Here is a 21,017-nt window from a genome sequence, read left to right as displayed (position 1 = left end):
ACGTATTTAATTTGAAAAAGCAGAAATGCACCACGGTAGCTGTCAATCCAAACAGTGTAGTTTAGTCTCAGAAACAAACGGTGAAGCTTAGCAGTAACGGCATCAGGCTCCCCTGAGCCGTCCGAGTGTTGACTGCGGATCAGCCCAGTGTATGATTAGTGTCAGCACAAAAACACTCATTCATGTCGGGACAAGTGACAACGTTCACAACCTCCTTGAAGTCTAATCGCGGCAAGATGATTCAGAGTCACGCTTCTCTTCACCCCCCCCCATGCCCAACGACTAACCATTACACCCTCCCCCCCCCCGCATCGACACCTCTCCACGCAGCCCCGCCCCCTACCTCGGCTCCCGGCGCTGGGTTTAATTATAACAACATGTTATCTTATGGTTAGCTAATGGCCCGCGGGTTTAGCAGCCCAGGGCGGCGGCGGCGCTGATCTGTTAGCGTTTCCCGCCTTTGGTCGCGGCTCATTAGGCGGCGACGCGACGCGCGACCCTTCTGTTGTGGCAACAGCCGGCCAATAGGCCTCAAGCGGCCTGGCGTTACCTGAGCCTGACGTCACCCCGGGGCCCCGTACGTGTGAAGGGTCCTCCCCTGGAGGGTCCCCCTCCCTCCCAGCCAGACCCTCATACAGGGCCTGGCCGGGAGCCCTCGTCAGCGACCCCCCCGCTGTGAACGCCCCCCCCCTCATTGGGAGCCTCCCCCCGTCCCGCGGCGGGCAGCGCTGGGCGTCCTGTGCAGGGTTAATCTGAAGGCCTTTCAGCGCTCCCTGATCCAGAGGCTGTGAACCTGGCGGGGCTGAATGGAGTTAAAGAACATGTGAAGGGCCGGCGACAGAATGCACCATTCAGCCCTGGGGGGGGGGGGGCACAGTGAACCAACGGCCGCCGGGCCAACTACCATGCTGATCAACGGTGCTTAAACCAACCGTCAGGGAGGTAGCTGTAGGGGGCCTCCGGGGGGGGGGGGGGGGGGCCCGGGTCTGAGTGGGGGGTCGGCGTCTGCACGCTGGGTGATCCTCGTCAACAGGAAGTAAACAAGCCCTGAACTGGGCCGGTCAACAGGAAGTAAACAAGCCCTGCACTCGGCCGGGGCGACGGTGTGACTGTTTGGAGGTTTACTGCAGGAGATGTTAGTAAAAAAATACATTTCTAAATCCAGCCATCCAGTGCCATATCGAGAGCCGACCAAGAGTTTCCATGGTTACACGGTGGTATTTGTGTTTCTGTTAGTGTTGAGCTGAATATGCTTGAGAAGTGGGGACAAACGTGCTAGTTTCGAGTGCCAGTGAAACTCAAACAATAGATAACAACTTCAAACTGCAAATAAGGCTCCAGGGCCACCCTTCTCCTGGCTCTGCTTTGAGATGCTAATACAGACCTGGGACTGAAGGTTAGGGGCTGAAGCAGCCCTCCACTCAGTGTGGGGGGGCTGCAGTGCTGTCCTGGGTGTGTCTGGGGGTCAGTGAGGAGGTGGCGGGCAGCGCGGTGGTGATTTACCGTCTGCTTTTACAGCCTGTATGTGTGGCTGTCTTCCTGCCAAAAGGGAGAGTGAGGAAGATGTAGCAGGGGGTCGGGCACCAGCGACCTGCCACTGCAGTGGCCATACCAGTATCCACACCAGTGTCCATACCAGTATCCACACCAGTGTCCATACCAGCGCCCTGTATCCACACCAGTGTCCATACCAGTATCCACACCAGTGTCCATACCAGTGTCCATACCAGTATCCACACCAGTATCCATACCAGTATCCACACCAGTATCCACACCAGTGTCCATACCAGTATCCACACCAGTGTCCATACCAGTATCCACACCAGTGTCCATACCAGTATCCACACCAGTATCCATACCAGTATCCATACCAGTATCCATACCAGTATCCACACCAGTGTTCATACCAGTATCCACACCAGTATCCATACCAGCACCCTGTATCAACACCAGTGTCCATACCAGCACCCTGTATCAACACCAGTGTCCATACCAGCATCCATACCAGTGTCAATACCAGTATCCATACCAGTATCCATACCAGTGTTCATACCAGTATCCATACCAGTATCTACACCAGTGTCCATACCAGTGTCCATACCAGTATCTACACCAGTGGCCATACCAGTGTCCATACCAGCACCGTGTTGGCACCGAGAATAGTTAGACGGAGAAGGGCTGCCCGGGCAATACACACACACACACACACACACACACACACACACACACACACACACACGCACACACACACACGTGCGCACAAAAACACACATGTGCGAGCTTAAACTGACATACTGAGATGGACTTGGGCTAAATGAATGAATAAAGGGCCAATATCGCCGCTGCCCATTTGCAGTAAGGTACTCAGTGTAGTCCTATCTGCTACCGGTATCTCTGTCAGGTTGTTCCGTTCTGATACTCATATGCAGAGCGAGGTCACAGCCGCAAGGAGCCAGCGGGGGGGGGGCAACTACACACCTTCAGCTTCACAATCCTGAGAGCTCAAATGGCTTTTTAAATGGTCCAGGCCCCCCCCTACCCCCCCCCCCCACCGCCCTGGCTAAATGAGGGAGTGGTGACAGCCCAGTCCAGGGGTGACTTTATCAGCGTTGACGAGAGACAGGCTGACAGCCCTCCAAAGAGGAGGAGGGGGGGAGGAGGGGAGCCGGAAGGAGAGTGATGGAGGAGCCGTGTGACGGGTCGTACCACTTCCTATTGTTGCACGGGGGCTGATAACCCCGCCGACCCCGGGCCGGGAGGAAGGCCTTGGCCCTCCTCCCTCGGCGCTGGAGCTCGCTCCGGCTTTGTCCTCAGATAACTCATTAACCCGGAGTCCACAGAGAGGAGGACTCTGGGCTCCTTCCTCCTCTCCTCCAGCTCCCAGGGTGGGTAACCCACGGGCTCCCAGTATGGGTAACCCCGCCCACTGGTCGGCCGGCTCCAAGTATGGGTAACCCCGGCAGACTGGTCGGCGGGCTCCCAGTATGGGTAACCCCGGCAGACTGGTCGGCGGGCTCCCAGTTTGGGTAACCCCGGCAGACTGGTCGGCGGGCTCCCAGTATGGGTATCCCTGCCCACTGGTCAGCCGGCTTCCAGCTGTCCGTCTGGGACCAGAAATTAGGAAAAAGTTTAATCCATGAGAGGAGAGTGAAAACACTGATGCACCAAGGGAGACGGAGTACAAGGTGTTTTGACGGTGGACCGCTGTACGGAAATTAAATAAATAACTACAATCAGTTGTTGTTGAATGACATCAAGCTCTCTGTTATGTCAGGGGGTTAAGGTTATATCACTATGTCTTGTGAATTAAACATCTGTTTAGTATTTAGCTTCCATAATGTATGAGGCGTCTGGTCCACCAATAATTGTTGCAAAATGCAAACAAATACCAATCATGTAAAATTTTCACTAACACCATTTTCAAAATTCAATACATTAGGTTTTTCTTTCCAAGAATTCCTCGGGTTGACTGTCACATGTGTGGTCGAGTTTTATGCTTCCACGCATAGTTGTTCCCATTATGTCGAACTAAAGTGATTAATGTCCCACACAAGAAGAACGGCTTCACTCCTAAAACCCTGCATTCAACACAGCGATAAAACTCTTACACGTGGTAGAGGCAGTGGTCCTAACAGTGAGAGGGTTTCTAACAGGGTGTCTGTGTGTCTGTGTGCGTGTCTCTAACAGTAAGTGTCTGTGTGTCTGTGTGTCTAATCCACGCAGCTGACGGTGGGGACTGGAGGGAGAACATGTTTACGTTTCCATGATGAAAGAGGAGAGCACCCATAGGTGGCCTGCAGGGTCCCCAGACAGACTAGTGACACCACACAGCGGGCACAGACCGCTGTGTTGTCCGGCCTCGGAATCCCCCTTACTGTGCACTGTTCTCCTCAGCTAATGTGTAGGTCTCCACTTGGCCGTGCTTTACAATATCTAATCTGTAACAGATTGAGTCAGGGGCGGGCGTACTGCGGACGGTGGGTCAGAAGCGCGACCGCCTTAAGGCTAACGAGAGAAGAACTCGACCGACTGTCTGAGTCTGGATGTCGGAAAAGACGTCATCAACAGCGTGTTTATCTTGATGGGATGAAATTATTGGAAACGTCTTTAAGTGTAAATTAAGCGTAGGTGTCTGCTGACAAGATTCATGATGAGAAATCATGACCAGGAATACTGTTCAGGAGAAACTTTGAATGGAAAAAATAAAAATGAGTGTGTATTACTTTATTTGTCGTTGTCTAATCGCTGTTTATTATGTATAATTCTAACTCGACAGCGTAAAATAAAGTCAGTTGGAGTTTGAGTTACTTTCTGCTGACTGAACTCCGTCATCTTGTGGACGAGAGAGGAACTGCCTCCGTTTCTTGGTAGATATTTTTTCTACTCTATTTGTTCGAGAACATCTACATTACAAAGCACATTCAAAGGCCACTTCAGAGGTAAGATAATATTCATGACTACACTACGTTCGCATAATACAATTCTTAGTGAACAATTAATTTAAAGTATTCATTGATGTATAGATTTGGGAATAAATTGTTTTACGTTTGGACAACGTCTTACGGTCAAACAAACCTCGGGATTTCAACATGATCTTTTGTCCGTGCGATGCTGTGTTCGGGTGACATTTGAGATCCAATACAACAGTAATGGGTTTGTATCTCGCTGATCCCACGTGCGTGATCTCGCCGCGAGCGACCGATCAAATCCCCCCATTGTCCGCCTGCGTAATCCCCCGCTATGCCTTTAGGGTCGCGCTCACTGGGGACAGACTGAAGTTAAACACACAGCGGCGGTGGATACGTTTCACCGTCACAAGACATTCACAGGCTACATTATGTCTCTCTACCAAGCCGCATTTGATTGCATGTTGCTGACCAACAAGTCTGAGAATAGATTGTTTGATCGAAATTACATTTTATTGACTACAAATATGGTATGTATTTCTTTCTGGGATGCAGAGATGCATTGGATTAATTCACAAAGCTCTGATTATTCCTCGGTTCTCTGTCTGCCATGCCATCATATAAAGGATATCTTAGCCTAAATGGTCTGGCTAACCTATATCTAGCTTGCAATTAATTAATTAATTTGTTCCCTGAAAAGTGAAACAATTATGTAAACTATTCTCTGTCTTCCCTAAGAACCATTTAGAGTAGGCTAATACACACTTAACGACTCTGCCAACTAAACACCCTGCAGACCCCTGTGCTGAAAACATCTTCTGGTTGTCTTGAATCAAAAAGAAACATTGAACATTGTCATGGTTTATAAATTAAAGAAACATTGAACGTTGTCCTGGTTAAATTAAAGAAACGTTGAACATTGTCCTGATTAAATTAAAGAAACGTTGAACATTGTCCTGGTTAAATTAAAGAAACGTTGAACATCGTCCTGGTTAAATTAAAGAAACGTTGAAAATCGTCCTGGTTTATACATAAAGTATGGCGGGAGGCTCAGGACAACGCGCTTACACTCACGCCTACAAGCGGCGCTTTCTGAGACACCTTGTGTGGCATTGTACCGAGTCGGCCCCAGAAGGCCCCTCAGTGGCGGCCCTAGACCTCTGTGATGTCCCCTGCCCAAACTGTGGCTGTGCATCTTTATTTGCTGTAATTAAGACCCGGCCTCTGCTTGTGTGTCTGACACCGAGGATGCCACTGCCCACGACGCCTGGAAACAGGCCCCTCCCCTCTGTCTACACGCCGCGACCCCGCCCGCTGGAGCGCTGTGCGTACCGCCGGCCTTTGTTTACCGCCGCGCTGACCCGCCCGTCTGACGTGGTCAGCGACCAGGGCAGACCTCCACAGTATCAGAGCCGCGGCGGGGAGTCCAAACAGATTCCGATCTTAATGCCAGGAACGGACCCACGAGGGGCTAATCCTGTTGATGAAACAGAATCCCACCCGGGAAAGAAGAAGAAGAAGAAAGGCCCTGCAGCCCCAGGTGCCTTCAGCACACAGGCCTGGGCTTGTCCCTCTGTCACAGCTGATGAATGGTAAGGGCCCTCTTAGGCCCCCAGCCCGGGCTGGGGGGGCTTAGCTCATTAAAGGGTCTGTTCTCTCATAAACAACCATAGTGAAGGAAATGAGTGTAATAATGGCGATGGGTTTAAAGCCTGTGAAAGTGGAGTGCTCAATGTAAACTCTAACTGTATAGAAGGCTGAAGACAGTGAGACCGGGTCAGCGAGTGTGTGTGTGTGTGTGTGTGTGTGTGTGTGTGTGTGTGTGTGTGTGTGTGTGTGTGTGTGTGTGTTTACCTTTGTTAGTTCAAGAAGATTTTAATGTCGCGATGTTAAGTTGCTATGACGAACTTTGCAAAAGTTTGGAAATCTGAAACATGGTGTCTTGGCGCTTGCCTGTCATGCCCTGTCTGGGAAGAGCCCAAAGTGTATTGTCCAAATGTTTTTGGTCTAAATAACCGAAGACATTATCCTTGTCGTTAGTCATTACATTCACCTGCAATTAACAGTACATTAGCCATATGTCGGGAACAGTTTAACAGTTTCTAATGAGATCATGGCGGATAGGTTATCTCCATATCTTTTAGTGTCAGTGACAGGTTGACAGCATGGAGGGACCTGTAATCCTATTGTCTTCCTGAGACATACTGATAGCTCTAAACAAAAGATTAGGCCTGGCCTCAGTTTAGCAGAGCTGCCTAATGGCGGATTCCCCGCAGAGCTGATAACAGGTCCCAGTGCAACATCTGTGCTCCGGTGTAAATCCAGCTAATCTGTTCATAAAGTCTTGCATTTCATTCTATAATATCAAGTCTGAAAAAGGATAAGAGACACAAAGAACTACAACTTCATAGTTGAAAACGCTGTTCATTGTTATCCAGTCAAACAGCCAAGAATCAAACTATTATTTCAGTATTATTATTTAATATTTTTTAGATTGTAATATTATTTATATTTATATATATCATGAACCTTACGTAATACAATATTGAACACAAGCCTTCCCTTTTCCGGCCGAGCCCCAGATGACTCCCTGAGGTCAGGTTGCGTCCCATCACCCAGCAGGTCTTGTGATGTCAGACGAACCCCCCCCCCCCCCCCCGCGTCACAAGCCGGCCACGTGGAGCGACTCCCGAAGGCCCTTCTGGCTGCACGCTGTCCGGCGCGTGGCGAGATACTGATCCTCTGTGCTCCGACGTCAGCTGACCCTCCGACACCTCTCATGACGATGCACAGAGTTGGAACCTGCACACCTCTGATCACACACACACACTTCACCGATAGGGACCTTGTATATTTTTGGTCACAATAAGTGATATTCGTTTTCATGGCGGGGAAGGTGGGTAGGGGGGCTATTAAAAGGTCTGTAACCTTAGACCTCTGTTGGAATGGAACAGCGGCCCACCAAGCGTTGGGCAGATACTACTTGATCCGAGTCAGGGCTCTATATATATACCACGTCATGGGGCTCACTGGATGGCTCGGGCGCACACCCAGGACCACGTGCCTTTCAGAGGCTCTGGACCCTCCCAGAGCTCTGCAGCGTGGAACCCTGAACGCAGAACACCCCAACACAGACCACTGAGCACAGACCACCAGGACGCGGAACACAGAGAACACCCCAACACAGACCACTGAGCACCGACCACCGGCACGCGGAACCCCCCAACACAGACCACTGAGCACCGACCACCGGCACGCGGAACCCCCCAACACAGACCACTGAGCACGGACCACCAGGACCCAGAACCCCCCAACACAGACCACTGAGCACCGACCACCAGGACCCAGAACCCCCCAACACAGACCACTGAGCACGGACCACCAGGACGCAGAACACAGAGAACACCCCAACACAGACCACTGAGCACGGACCACCGGCACGCGGAACCCCCCCACACAGACCACTGAGCACGGACCACCAGGACGCAGAACACAGAGAACACAGACCACTGAGCCCAGACCACCAGGACGCAGAACACAGAGAACACAGACCACTGAGCCCAGACCACCAGGACGCAGACCACCCCAACACAGACCACTGAGCCCAGACCACCAGGACCCAGACCACCAGGACGCAGAACACACAGAACACAGACCACTGAGCCCAGACCACCAGGACGCAGAACACACAGAACACAGACCACTGAGCCCAGACCACCAGGACGCAGACCACCCCAACACAGACCACTGAGCCCAGACCACCAGGACGCAGACCACCCCAACACAGACCACTGAGCCCAGACCACCAGGACCCAGAACCCCCCAACACAGACCACTGAGCCCAGACCACCAGGACGCAGAACACACAGAACACAGAACACTGAGCAGGGAACACCCCAACACAGAACACTGCAGCCCAGACCGCCTTCCAACAGGTAGGTCGGGGTGCACAGGTGGCCGGCTCGTCGCTATGACGACCACGTACTCCATTAAACAGGCTAATCGTGTCTATATGGAAACTTTTAACCTTGTGGTAAACCTGGCCTGTATTGGAAAGCTATTTACACTGAGCACTTGTTGGTTATATGTTATGTATTTGGATACATTTAAGTAATATAATATAAATAATGTATTTTGCTTAACGTGCGCTTGCAGTGATTACAATTGTACATTTTATTGAAACATATGTTCTTGTAACATGCACGGAAAGGCATCCACATAAATGTATCATAGTCTTACAAATTATTTACTAATCCATTTTTACACCAAAGTTTTAATTTGTCCTCAGTTCCTTCTGCCTGCTGTGGTGAGGAGGCCCTGGATGGACCCCCTTGAGCCCGGCGACCGCGTCACCCAGGGGAGCGTCACCCAGTCCGGCCCGCCGTCTCCCCCCCCCGCCCACGGCCCCGGGGCCCGGGGGGGGGTCCCCGACGACACGCCGTGCAGAGCCGCGGCCCGGCCCATCGATCAGAACCCCGGGCTCACAGAGGCCGCCCCCCCCGTGGAGGACGGGCCCCGGTCCCGCGGAGGACCCCCCGCGCACCACGACGGTGGTGAACACAGCCTGGGGGGCGGGGCGGGCGTCCTCTCTGGCAGGGAGGGGGACACACACCTGGAGGCCCTCCATACCTTCTTTGAGAGGCATGGGCGTCTCGCCGGCCCCGAGGAGCCCGCCGGGCCCGGCCGAGAGGGACCTGAAGAACGAGCTGAGGTCGTACCTGAGAAGGAGCGGAGCAGCGCCGGGCCGCGGGCCAGGGGGGCGGCGCTGGGGTCGGCCCCTCTCCCTGCCAGGGGGGAGACTGCACTTGGCACAGAGATAACGCAGACGACCGGGGGCGGCATCAACATAAACACAATGAAGAACGACAGGGCCCATTCCGAAGCAGGTCCCGGGGCAGCAGACGGTAGCTCACGTGCAGAGACTAACAAACTGACTAATCCCGAGACAGAGTTACCCGTCAAAGAGGACATGATGACGACCGCCCCACACAAGTCCAGACAGCCCCGTCTGTGTCGGGGGCCCTGCGATGACTTCATCTGTTTAGGAAATACCCCTGGCTCGGCCCGAGCGCTGAGCTCAGAGACGTGTAGACGTTGGCCCGACGCAGATCACCAACGACCAAGCCTTAACATGGAAACGCTCTGTAGCGTTGCAGGGGTGGCAGTCGATGAAAGATTACAAAAAGTGAACATTAATCTTCTGCTACCGGGCCTAGACACAGACTCTCCAAACGGGAACACCGGGAGAGACAGCCCCCAGCCAGACTATAGCAGGAAGAAGAAGAAGAGAAAGAGAAGATGTATCTCTCTGCTGGAGAAAAGGGATCTCAGAGGACAGCTGAGCACAGAGGCGGAGGTGCAGAGTGCTCGGAGAACCGGGACAGATCCACGCTCATCAAGGAGCCACAGTGGAGTCCGGGGGGGCGAGGAACCCATTTCAGGTTCACTCCCAAGTACAGATGTAACCCAAACATCTTGTTTGATAGAAAACCCCTCCGATTACAGCTATCCCTGGACTCCCCTGCCTGACAATAAACATGGTCATTTACCAGGTCATCCTGATGGCCTAGCATTCTCCAGTGCTTCTATCAGCGATCGACAGTGCAACGCACTCCACTGCCCCCGAGCGAAGACAATCAGTCACCAAGCCTTCTGCACACACCGTCTGGCTGATGACAATCATGCACCGCCACCGGCTGACTGTGCTAATGTGGCCGCACATTTACAGGCTGAAGTACCTTCGCTGCAGACCACATCGACTGGATTGACTCTAACCCCGGGGTCGTTGACCCTGAAGTCTGTCTGTGAGAGCAGCTTCCTGTCAGGAGACGAGAGAGCTGCTGATCATGGGGGGACTCCCCAGCAGCCCCATGAGGAGAACCCTTCTCTTGCAGCAAGGAGCTGCATCAATAGTGGTGCTGCCAAGGCCAATCCTTCTAGCAACAGCATTTCACATGGTGGAGAATCAAATGCTTTAACGATGGAAGCTGCTCAAAATGATGAAGAAAGGTCACACTTGGCTGCAGAGACGGGATTCCCTGGCGGAGACAACCTTACAGAGTGTCCTAGAGAGGCACAGCATACACAATGGCTGGAAATAGACGGTCGCAAGACGGTTCCACTCAGTAGCTCAGACCTGCCCCGGTCTACCATAGTTATGATTGGTCCTGATGCACAAGTGCTGACCCAAGATTTAAAGATGGGACTCTGTTCAGTTATTGTCGATAATCCAGTTGAAAGTCATTTTATTTTAGACTTCAGTAAAGTGTCGCCTGATGCAGAAAACACATCACCAGATACTCAACATGTTGAGACAATACCGGAGATTAGTTTATGTTCAGGGAATACCTCCACAGTGGGAATTCAATCTCCTGTAACACATAAAGTAACCGTTCATTTTTGTCCCCCAAGCTCTTTTCCTTCTGAGGAAATATCTTCTAATTCTTCAATAAGCTTAGAAGGTTTACTAAATAACAGGCCAATGGCAACTGATACATCTCAGTTAACGCAGAACCATGGGGGTCATTGCAGCACAGATTCATCCAATTATGAGCAGAATATTGCAGATATGTCGGACAATACTCCACAAGTCTTGGATACAAATAAGAGAGACAAAGCTATAAATGAGGCTGAAAGGCTAGATGCGTCAGAATACCCATCAGAACTAAAAGGTCCAATAGAGGGACCTGGCACGACATCTGAAACGGGGGGGGATGTGAGTGACGCACCGGACTCTAAGAACAAAGTGTTCGCCATGTCCTCCTTTTGGAACGAGATGGAGAGGCTAACGATAAACGACATCTTGGGCTTAAGAATGATCTCCGTGAGCCCTCTGCCTCTGTCCCTCTCGCCTCTCCTGCAGAGCGAGGAGGCGGACGTGAATGGCAATGCGGACTCAGGCTACTTCACCCCTCAGCTAGACGAGGTCACAACGCGGTCCACAGTTACTGATTCGGAGCAGGCTACGGTGAACTCTGCGGCTAGCAGACATGATTCATTGGGTTCGCTGGATGTCCTGTGGGATGGGGAGCCTCTCCCTGGGATGTCGGGGGCTGGGATCAACCCTGAGGACACGGTGTTGACCTCTGACTCTAATCCACGACCCCAGCTCTCTGCCGGCAGCGAGGAAAGGCATGGCAGACCCATGTTAAAAAACACAAGCGTGTACAATCTGCACGCTATGAACGCTGAACAGTTCGGCCGGATGCGGAACGTTCCGACTTTGGCAGCAGTTCTTCCGGAGGAGAGCGAGTTGGAGAGGGAATGTTTATCAGACGTACCAAGGCCACGTGGCGACGGCGGCACGGACTCCACGTCCTCATCCTTATTCTCTGAGGGCACGCCAGCAGAGAGCTACCGAATCTCACTCCCAGCTATATTAAAGTGCCTCTTTGGGGGCAAGCAATCAAATCCAAAGCCACCGGATTCAGAAGATACAGGAATCTACTGTGGAAATACCGTCCCGGAGACGTACGATCAATTCTTTTCCGAGTTTGACTGCGGAAGCTTCTTCGACCCTTTCGACCGGACAGAGGATCGACCTACCGACCGGCCGGTGCCCGTCCTCTCTCGCTCTCGCTCCTCCAGCAGATACCTCCAGTACCCGGAGGCCTTCGACCACTTCCTATCCTCTCCCTCCTCCTCCGATGGCTCTTCAGAGTCTGAGGAGGACCCGGGTGACGGCTGGGGTCTGGTACGGGTGGTGACCCGCCTCAGCCCCAGAACCGCCGAGCCTCCGGAGGCCTCCACAGACATTTATGAGAACTTCTTCACAGACACGGACCTTCCTAAGAACCTCTTCTGGAGCCCCACGTTCTCACTCAGGAACATCCGTCTCAGCAGCCCCGTGAGCCGGACCCCGCAGAGCTCCGGACCTTTGACCCCTGGGGACCAGGGGAGCGTGCAGAGGCGTCGTCGGGTTTTCTCATCCATCGACGCTCTGGACCACCACGACCGGCTGGTCCCGGAGCCAGAGCTGGACCACTTTGAGGAGAGGGTCTACCGGCAGCTGAACCCGTTCAGCTTTGATGACCTCCAGTCCGCCGCTTCACATCCCCGTGAGCCCGTCTGCCTCCGTCTGCATGTCTCCCTGCCGATATCCAGGCCTCTTAACGCACAGTCTGAGGAATGAACTCATTCAAAGTCATTGTCATGCTAATAATTCGTTTTTTTATAAATAGTTATATAGTGTAAGCATTGCTTTCCACATGACGCCCTGGTTAAGCTGCACGGGACGCTTGGCTTGAACTTTATTTCACAAACTTAAAATTGTTTAACAAAAAATTAAAAGACCAAATCCATACAGATGAAAAAGGTCATAAAATAGTGTTGAAGTTACTGCCTAAAAAAGTTCAAACCAAGTCCATCATTCCTGTTCTAAAGCACTGAATCCAGCCGGGTTGATGACTCAGACGCTCACAGGTCCTTGGCCCATGGGAGCTACTGCAGTGAGTGAGGGGTCAGGGGGTCAGGGCCAGCTGGGGGGATCCGTTACCCCCTGGCTGCCCTGGTCTGTCCGTGCCGTCCTCTCTGCAGCCCCCTGGGGGCGCGCCCAGCTCTGAGGGAGGGGGCTCCTTCTCCAGCCTCAGACGAAGAAGATGTGGGCTGCAGCTTTGCTTACATCAAAGGAGGAAGCCGTTGTGGTTCAGATTGTAACTGCGTTCAGTCTGGATCCCCCTCTGAACATAACCTCAATATTATGAATCCTTTTGAATTTACAATTTAGATTTTTGATTGTTTATTTTATTTAATTGTACCATTTTATAGTAAGTGGTATGATTGTATTTGATATTAATCCAAAGTCCTGTATACACAGGCTACTGTAGGCCACCTTGGACAAGATGCCTTACATACCTGCTCCTTAATGACGTGGATCTAACATTTGATTCAGTGGCTTTATCCGAAGCGTCTTCTGAGACAGGCTGTCCCCTGTCCTACAGCCCTGGGAGGGTCCCTGGTCCCTCTGAGACAGGCTGTCCCCTGTCCTACAGCCCTGGGAGGGTCCCTGGTCCCTCTGAGACAGGCTGTCCCCTGTCCTACAGCCCTGGGAGGGTCCCTGGTCCCTCTGAGACAGGCTGTCCCCTGTCCTACAGCCCTGGGAGGGTCCCTGGTCCCTCTGAGACAGGCTGTCCCCTGTCCTACAGCCCTGGGAGGGTCCCTGGTCCCTCTGAGACAGGCTGTCCCCTGTCCTACAGCCCTGGGAGGGTCCCTGGTCCCTCTGAGACACTCAGATATGTGCTTGGTCTGCATTGCCTTCGCCTCGTGGGTGCTGAAGTCCGCTGATCCACATGTAGGAGACGCCTGGAAGGCTGGTAGGTTTCTGCACAGTGAGGCCTGCTGAGGTTTAACTCCCCGTCGGTGGAGATCAACCAGAAACCTACCCATGGTTGGTTTCTGGTTGATCTCTACCAGAGACTTTCGATTTGGACTAATCCAAGCAGTTTCACAGCAATTTAATAAAAGATTGTTGAATGTATAATTCAAAGGATACAGAACAATTATTGTTTCATTTATACTAATTATATATTTAAAAGTGTTTTGCATTGAACTAATATGACTCTTTACTAGGAGTCTTCATATGATTGATATGAAGTACTTCAAAAGAAGGCCTTATGTATCAACTAATAATTTCTTGATTCGTAATCCATCAAGTATTGAGATTTTGTGTCAACTCTAATCCAGTGCCTACCCAGCATGCACTGCTTCTTTTCCCTGTGTGTCGTTAGTGGAATTGCTTCCACCTTGTGTTGATGAGTATGTACACCTGTTAGTGTGTTCTGCTCTCAGTTAAGTAATCCTGTAACCTTTGCCTGTTTTTGAGTTGTTTTTCCTGCGATGGGGTCTCACTTTAATCCTGAGGTAATCCTAATGAAGTGCTGCCTAATATTTCTGTGTCCTGCTTAGCTTGACCTTTTCATGTCTGTCCCTCTCAACAGTTGTTCTAGCCAATGTAAGCGCCCTGTCTGCCATTGGATACCTGCGGAAACGCACAAGGGAGCGTTCCAGGAACCATGCTGCTCTGGGTCGGCCCCCCCTGGAAGGACCTAGCGGTGAAGTACTTCTGTAGTATTATGGATTATTTATTTAACATAGGCGTACAATGTCATTACTAGTGTCACCTTATGCTTTCTTAACATGACGACAAGTTTCCATTTTGGAAATTGTTTTATCAGCATTGTTTTATATTTATCATTTGATGGTTAAGGTGTGATTTCTGCATAAATGTTCCCTTTAATTGTAAAGTGTTTTTAAAAGCATCATTTGACCCCACAGTGGGGTCCCACTGTGAGGTCAAATGATGCTTTTAAAATTCACAATCATATGTGGGCTTCCCACATATGATTGTGAATGAAAAGTTGGTTGTGTGAATTTGTAAACTGTTGTGGTGATTTTCTATTCCCATTTTAAGTGGTAGTTATAAATTAAAGACCAAAAGGATCAACAGCAGTATTGGAAATGTGACTGATTATCTGTAATTGTGGCTCTCTCCTTTGTGTCAACACATATTCTAGCAATAGCTTGTAACAGGTTTTGGGGACTCCATCTATGAGCCAGTTTCACGTTGACTGCAGAGGGCATTATAATTCCACTATCAAGTATTGATAGTGTGCATATTGTTTTTTGACTAACTGTGGTATTAAATAACGTATCTGCTCTTCCAGACTCGTCTTGTACATGGTAACCACCTTCTGGGGTTTGTTATTTCACTACTCGTGAACGCCAGAGGGCGACATACTACGGGGAAATATCTGTGAAATTGAATATGATTGTAGATTTCAACCACCAGATGGCGTGCTAAGACTGACAAACATGTCTTTTGTTCGCGTCGTAGAACGTAAACTATGACATTTTCGTGTGGCTGATCTTCACTCTTTAATTTAACTTTACTTCATCTTCTAAATGTATATTGTAAAAGACTCTGCTTAACCAAGTAACCTATAGTTACTTTCTTTATACATTGATAAATACTCTCTCCTTTGTGTCAACACATATTCTAGCAATAGCTTGTAACAGGTTTTGGGGACTCCATCTATGAGCCAGTTTCACGTTGGACAGAATTTACTGCAGAGGGCATTATAATTCCACTATCAAGTATTGATAGCGTGCATATTGTTTTTTGACTAACTGTGGTATTAAATAACGTATCTGCTCTTCCAGACTCTTGTACATGGTAACCACCTTTTGGGGTTTTCTTATTTCACTACTCGTGAACGCCAGAGGGCGACATACTACGGGGAAATATCTGTGAAATTGAATATGATGGAAGATTTCTACCACCAGATGGCGTGCTAAGACTGACAAACATGTCTTTTGTTCACGTCGTAGAACGTAAACTATGAAATTTTCGTGTGGCTGATCTTTAATTTAACTTTACTTCATTTTCTAAATGTATATTGTAAAAGACTCTGCTTAACCAAGTAACCTATAGTTACTTTCTTCATACATTGATAAATACATTTACATTTTTGTGAAATATCAGAACTAGTTGTACAATGAAGGTCAACCAATTTTTTAATTTTTTTTAATTTGCAAATATAAATAAACACTTCAAACAAATAGGAGCAAGCTACCCCAACATCTGCGTGTTGCAGTAACTATTGTTAATAACACCATTACATTCAAGCAATCTAGTTCTGTTGTCATTGCATAATAAAATATTATTTACAAAAAAAAAATGTTTGAACATATTGATCCTTGTTGGAATGGTTTATATATTAGAAAGTCACGAATAAAATAGAAGCCAGAAACAGGACGGTAGGTTCTTAAATATAAAAAATAGGCTGAACTACAAAATGACTCACAGTATTAACATCAGCAATCACGCAACACACTCGTACAAAAATAAACATCCAGCACTCGGGCTTGTCTTTAAGCTTCATATAAAAAGGGCTCTGCTACTGTCTAGCGGCGGCGCTTGTGTCCGATCACCGTCATGACCTTGTGTTGTGACCCCCCTCACTGGGTACACTGGGCATTCCTCTGCCTGACGACCGGCTCTTTAAACCCCCCCCCGTGTGGCAGTGAGCGAGGCCGTCTGATAGGCTGATTATAACCTGATACTGATCACTTTGTTTGCACACGTCCAGACGGGTGGCGGCGCGTTGTTTTATGACTATCTCTGCTGCGTTGCCATGGCGCTAAGGCCTCTGGCCCCCAAGCCTAATCCCGTCCGCTGCTGCGGAATTCCAGACGTGGGCTGAATCATGCCGGTGTTTTGGTCATATTCCCAAATGTTGTCGTAGTCCATTTCCTGGTCATCTGGCTCCGTGGGCCGGAGGTATGAGTTGAGGTCTGCACGACGGAGAGAGAATTCACTTTAGTTCAAGAAAACAATCAGGGACACTTGAAGCCTCTCCTTGTGTTGATAAGGACTCCCAGGCTCATGAGATTGGAATCACCTCGGTCCCGACGGATAGTCTTACAGTGAGAACCTGAAGGAAAACATCTGTGGCTTTTCTTCACACCATCTAAAGCTGCTCTTTCTCTTCAAAGACCACAGCCCTGTGAAAACCTTGGTGTGCATTATGTATCCAATCGGAGATCTCCAACCCTCATTAGAAGACCAAAACCTTGGTGTGCATTATGTATCCAATCGGAGATCTCCAACCCTCATTAGAAGACCAAAACAGCGCCAGTCCACCATCCTAGCTGGGGACGGGGGTTAGTGGGAGGGGCCTGTATTCAGTTGTGTGCTGTCAATCACTGGCCCGGTCGTAACTGCGGGTCAAACGGTGTTCCTTACACCGGGCTTTCCCCTGACCCCAACACCTGCATGCAGGATATTTAAAGCCAAATAGAGTTCTGTTTCATTGGCACATCTGCGCATTTCCTGCCCATGGAACTGTCTTCCTCTCCCTCCTGTCGCCCCCGGCGCTGAGAGGCCCCGCCCCCGGCGCTGAGAGGCCCTGCCCCCGGCGCTGAGAGGCCCCGCCCCCGGCGCTGAAAGGCCCCGCCTCATTCAGCGTGTGCGTAGGCCGTGTTTAGTTTTAGGGCCTTGGTGGTATTTAGGGAGGCTGCTAACCAGCAGCTAACTAGCGGCTGAGTTTCAGGCCCCAGTAGCAGACGTGCGACGCGTTCTCGGACCAGAATAGTTCCTTTGTTTTCCCGACGGAAACCGGAAACATAAGATATTCATAGCGTGAAGAGACGACCGACGTATCGTTGTGTCGTTGACTGAATCAAGTAACGTTTTCCGCTCCGACGGAGGCTCGGCCTCGGTGATCAGACACTGGAGCTTCCCAGCGGGGAGCGCCACTTGTGTACGGTCAACAAAGGGAGCAGACGTTGGTGCTCTGTGTGAAGTGGTGTTTATGTTTCACATTGTGGCGCTGCTTACCTGGGGAGTAACAGTAGGGCAGCTTGGAGAGGCTGGAGATGGGGCTGGATGGTATCAGCCGCTGGGAGGAGAGTCACACACACTGAGTTACCTCACACACACACACACTGAGTTACCTCACACACACACACACTGAGTTACCTCACACACACACACTGAGTTACCTCACACACACACACACTGAGTTACCTCACACACACACACACACACACTGAGTTACCTCCCACACACACACACTGAGTTACCTCACACACACACACACTGAGTTACCTCACACACACACACACTGAGTTACCTCACACACACACACTGAGTTACCTCACACACACACACACTGAGTTACCTCACACACACACACACTGAGTTACCTCACACACACACACACTGAGTTACCTCACACACACACACACTGAGTTACCTCACACACACACACTGAGTTACCTCACACACACACACACACACACTGAGTTACCTCCCACACACACACACTGAGTTACCTCCCACACACACACACTGAGTTACCTCACACACACACACTGCGTTACCTCACACACACACACACACACACACACACACACACACACACACACACACTGAGTTACCTCCCAAACACACACACACACACACACACACACACACACTGAGTTACCTCCCAAACACACACACACACACACACACACACACACACACACACACACACTGAGTTACCTCCCAAACACACACACACACACACACACACACACTCAGTTACCTCACACGGCCTCCCATAACAAACACACCAACGTTTACTACAGGATCCATTTCATGTCGCGCACCTGTTCAAATATCTCACACACACACACACACACACACACACACACACACACACACACACACACACACACACACACACACACACACACACACACACAGAGACACACACACACAGACACACATGCACACACACAGAGACACACACACACACACACTCTCTCTCAGCTGGGAGTGGCAGACATTCCACAGAGACGGTTGGTCCTCTCCCCGGCGGTGTTCTCTCTCGGGTCCTCACCTGATCGTGCACCGGAGGAGCGTTGAGCCTCAGCCGGGCGGGGGCGGGGCCGGGGGCGGGGCCGGGGGCGGGGGCGCCCCGCGGCCCCTGCTCCGGCTCCAGGCCCAGCGCGCGGCCCTGGGGGCCGGTCAGCACCAGGCTCCTCCTGCAGCGCCGCCCCAGGGGGGGGGTGCACAGCTTGAAGGTGGGGGGCGGCGGCGCGGGGGTCTGCTGGAGGCCGAGGGACCCCTGCCAGCTGGACTGCTGCACGGGGACGGACAGAGGGACGGAGGAGGGGGGGTTAAAGGACACGCAGGCAGCAGCAGATCGTCAGGATGGCTCCTGCTGCCCGGGCTAGCCGCAGGCTAGTTAGCATCTGCCCGGGCTAGCCACAGGCTAGTTAGCATCTGCCTGGGCTAGCCGCAGGCTAGTTAGCATCTGCCTGGGCTAGCCACAGGCTAGTTAGCATCTGCCTGGGCTAGCCGCAGGCTAGTTAGCATCTGGCCGGGGGGGCTCCTAGCCTCCAGCAGCTACAGGCTGACTCCCCCCGGTCGTCCGGCGTTCTGCGGCTCGTCCTGACGCCTCATTGGTCCCTTAAGCCTCGTTAGTGCTCAGCTTTGAGCTTGACTTTCAGGTCACGTTCTGATTGGTTCTCAAGCCGGCTTGTGTCTGTCCGTACGTCTGTTTCTCACTGCCTCTCTCCCTGTATCACTCACTCCCTTAATCACATCAAATACATCCTGATTGGATTTATTAATTTAACAAAAGAACATGACGAACATAGTGTCCATCTTTAAAAAGTTGTTTTATTAAGTAGTACCATTAAATGAGCTATTATACAATGCGATCCCTGACCTATTGTTTATTGTGTCGTTACATATATAATATATAGATATATATTGTTTAATAGTTGAAACACACATTTAATTGAATAATTATGTAACTGTATTTCTGAAAGGTTTTGTTGCTTTCAATATTAGCATAACACAACAACACAACAACACATCAACACATCAACACAACAACACATCAACACAACAACACAACAACACAACAACACAACAACAGCGCTACAAGCTGCTCCTGTTCACTCCTATCAGTTAATCATCAGTGGAAGCATGAGTTCTAACACACACACACACACACACACACACACACACACACACACACACACACACACACACACACACACACACAACCAAGCACACACAACCACACACAAACACACGCACACACACACGCACACACACACGCACACACACACACACACACACACACACACACACACACACACACACACACACACACACACAACCAAGCACACACAACCAAGCACACACACACAACCACACACAAACACACGCACACACACACACACACGCACACAGGCGGCTCTGAAACCGTAGCCGGCGGGTCGGGTGTCGTGGCCCGCTTACCGTGGCGTGGGGGCGGGGCTCCAGGGGGCGGGGCTCCAGGGGGCGGGGCCCCGGGGCGTACAGCTCGGGGGTGCAGGGCTCGTCGTACAGCGGGGACAGGGGCTGGCGGGGGGGGCACAGGTCGGAGTGGCGCTGGGTGGAGCTCAGGGCGTAGCTCAGCGAGGACTGGGGGGTGCTCCAGCTGTTGGACTGAACGCACAGAGGGTTAGACGCTGTCTGTCTGTCTGTCTGTCTGTCTGTCTGTCTGTCTGTCTGTCTGTCTGTCTGTCTGTCTGTCTGTCAGCTCCTCTGTCTGTCTGTCTGTCTGTCTGTCTGTCTGTCTGTCTGTCTGTCTGTCAGCTCCTCTGTCTGTCTGTCTGTCTGTCTGTCTGTCTGTCTGTCTGTCTGTCTGTCTGTCTGTCTGTCTGTCTGTCAGCTCCTCTCTCTGTCTGTCTGTCTGTCTGTCTGTCTGTCTGTCTGTCTGTCTGTCTGTCTGTCTGTCTGTCTGTCAGCTCCTCTGTCTGTCTGTCTGTCTGTCTGTCTGTCTGTCTGTCTGTCTGTCTGTCAGCTCCTCTCTCTCTCTCTCTGTCTGTCTGTCAGCACCACTTGGGCCCAACGATTGTTTCCGGATCTATTCCTGCGCTGGGGGGAGGGGGGGGGGGGGGGTCGCCCTCTGGGGGCCTCACGGGGGGGGGGGGGGGGGGGCTGTGGTTTTATTTCAGCTTTGCACAGGAGCCGTTTGAATCAGGACAGTGGCCCCCTCAGGGAGGATCGGGTTAGGGTCAGACACCGGGGGGGGGAGAGGGGAGGGGAGGGAGGGGGGAGTGGGGAGT

General features: G+C 51.1%; 2 protein-coding genes across 2 annotated transcripts in view; one reads left to right on the top strand and one right to left on the bottom strand.

Annotated features, from left to right (window-relative positions):
* The first annotated feature begins 8,684 nt into the window (after positions 1-8,684).
* LOC132459687 (PPARGC1 and ESRR induced regulator, muscle 1) lies at positions 8,685-15,367 on the top strand. Its single transcript, XM_060054387.1, has 4 exons — positions 8,685-12,463; positions 13,601-13,717; positions 14,342-14,455; positions 15,068-15,367. The coding sequence occupies exons 1-4, from the start codon at positions 8,728-8,730 to the stop codon at positions 15,085-15,087; spliced, it is 3,987 nt and encodes a 1,328-aa protein (XP_059910370.1). The 5' UTR covers positions 8,685-8,727; the 3' UTR covers positions 15,088-15,367.
* Positions 15,368-15,868: 501 nt separating this feature from the next.
* Positions 15,869-21,017, bottom strand: part of plekhn1 (pleckstrin homology domain containing, family N member 1) — a 34,191-nt gene continuing 29,042 nt past the window's right edge. Inside the window, exons 7-10 of the mRNA XM_060060452.1 lie at positions 20,206-20,417; positions 18,791-19,033; positions 17,743-17,803; positions 15,869-16,697 (exon numbers count right to left, since the gene is read on the bottom strand). Coding sequence (XP_059916435.1) covers positions 16,519-16,697; positions 17,743-17,803; positions 18,791-19,033; positions 20,206-20,417 — 695 coding nt within the window. The 3' untranslated portion in view covers positions 15,869-16,518. The remainder of the gene's footprint in view (positions 16,698-17,742; positions 17,804-18,790; positions 19,034-20,205; positions 20,418-21,017) is intronic.

The sequence above is a fragment of the Gadus macrocephalus genome, chromosome 1, assembly GCF_031168955.1.
Source record: "Gadus macrocephalus chromosome 1, ASM3116895v1".
NCBI classification, from domain to species: Eukaryota; Metazoa; Chordata; class Actinopteri; order Gadiformes; family Gadidae; genus Gadus; species Gadus macrocephalus.
The sequence above is the reverse complement of the archived record's forward strand: the minus strand, read 5'-3'. Positions and strand labels throughout refer to the sequence as shown.

Bases quoted from the DNA above. Each gene is read 5' to 3' on its own strand.
- LOC132459687 (XM_060054387.1), top strand. From the start codon at position 8,728: ATGGACCCCCTTGAGCCCGGCGACCGCGTCACCCAGGGGAGCGTCACC. The intron at 12,464-13,600 runs GTGAGCCCGTCT...CCTGTCCTACAG, and splicing joins GTCCGCCGCTTCACATCCCC to CCCTGGGAGGGTCCCTGGTC. The intron at 14,456-15,067 runs GTGAAGTACTTC...CTGCTCTTCCAG, and splicing joins CCCCCTGGAAGGACCTAGCG to ACTCGTCTTGTACATGGTAA.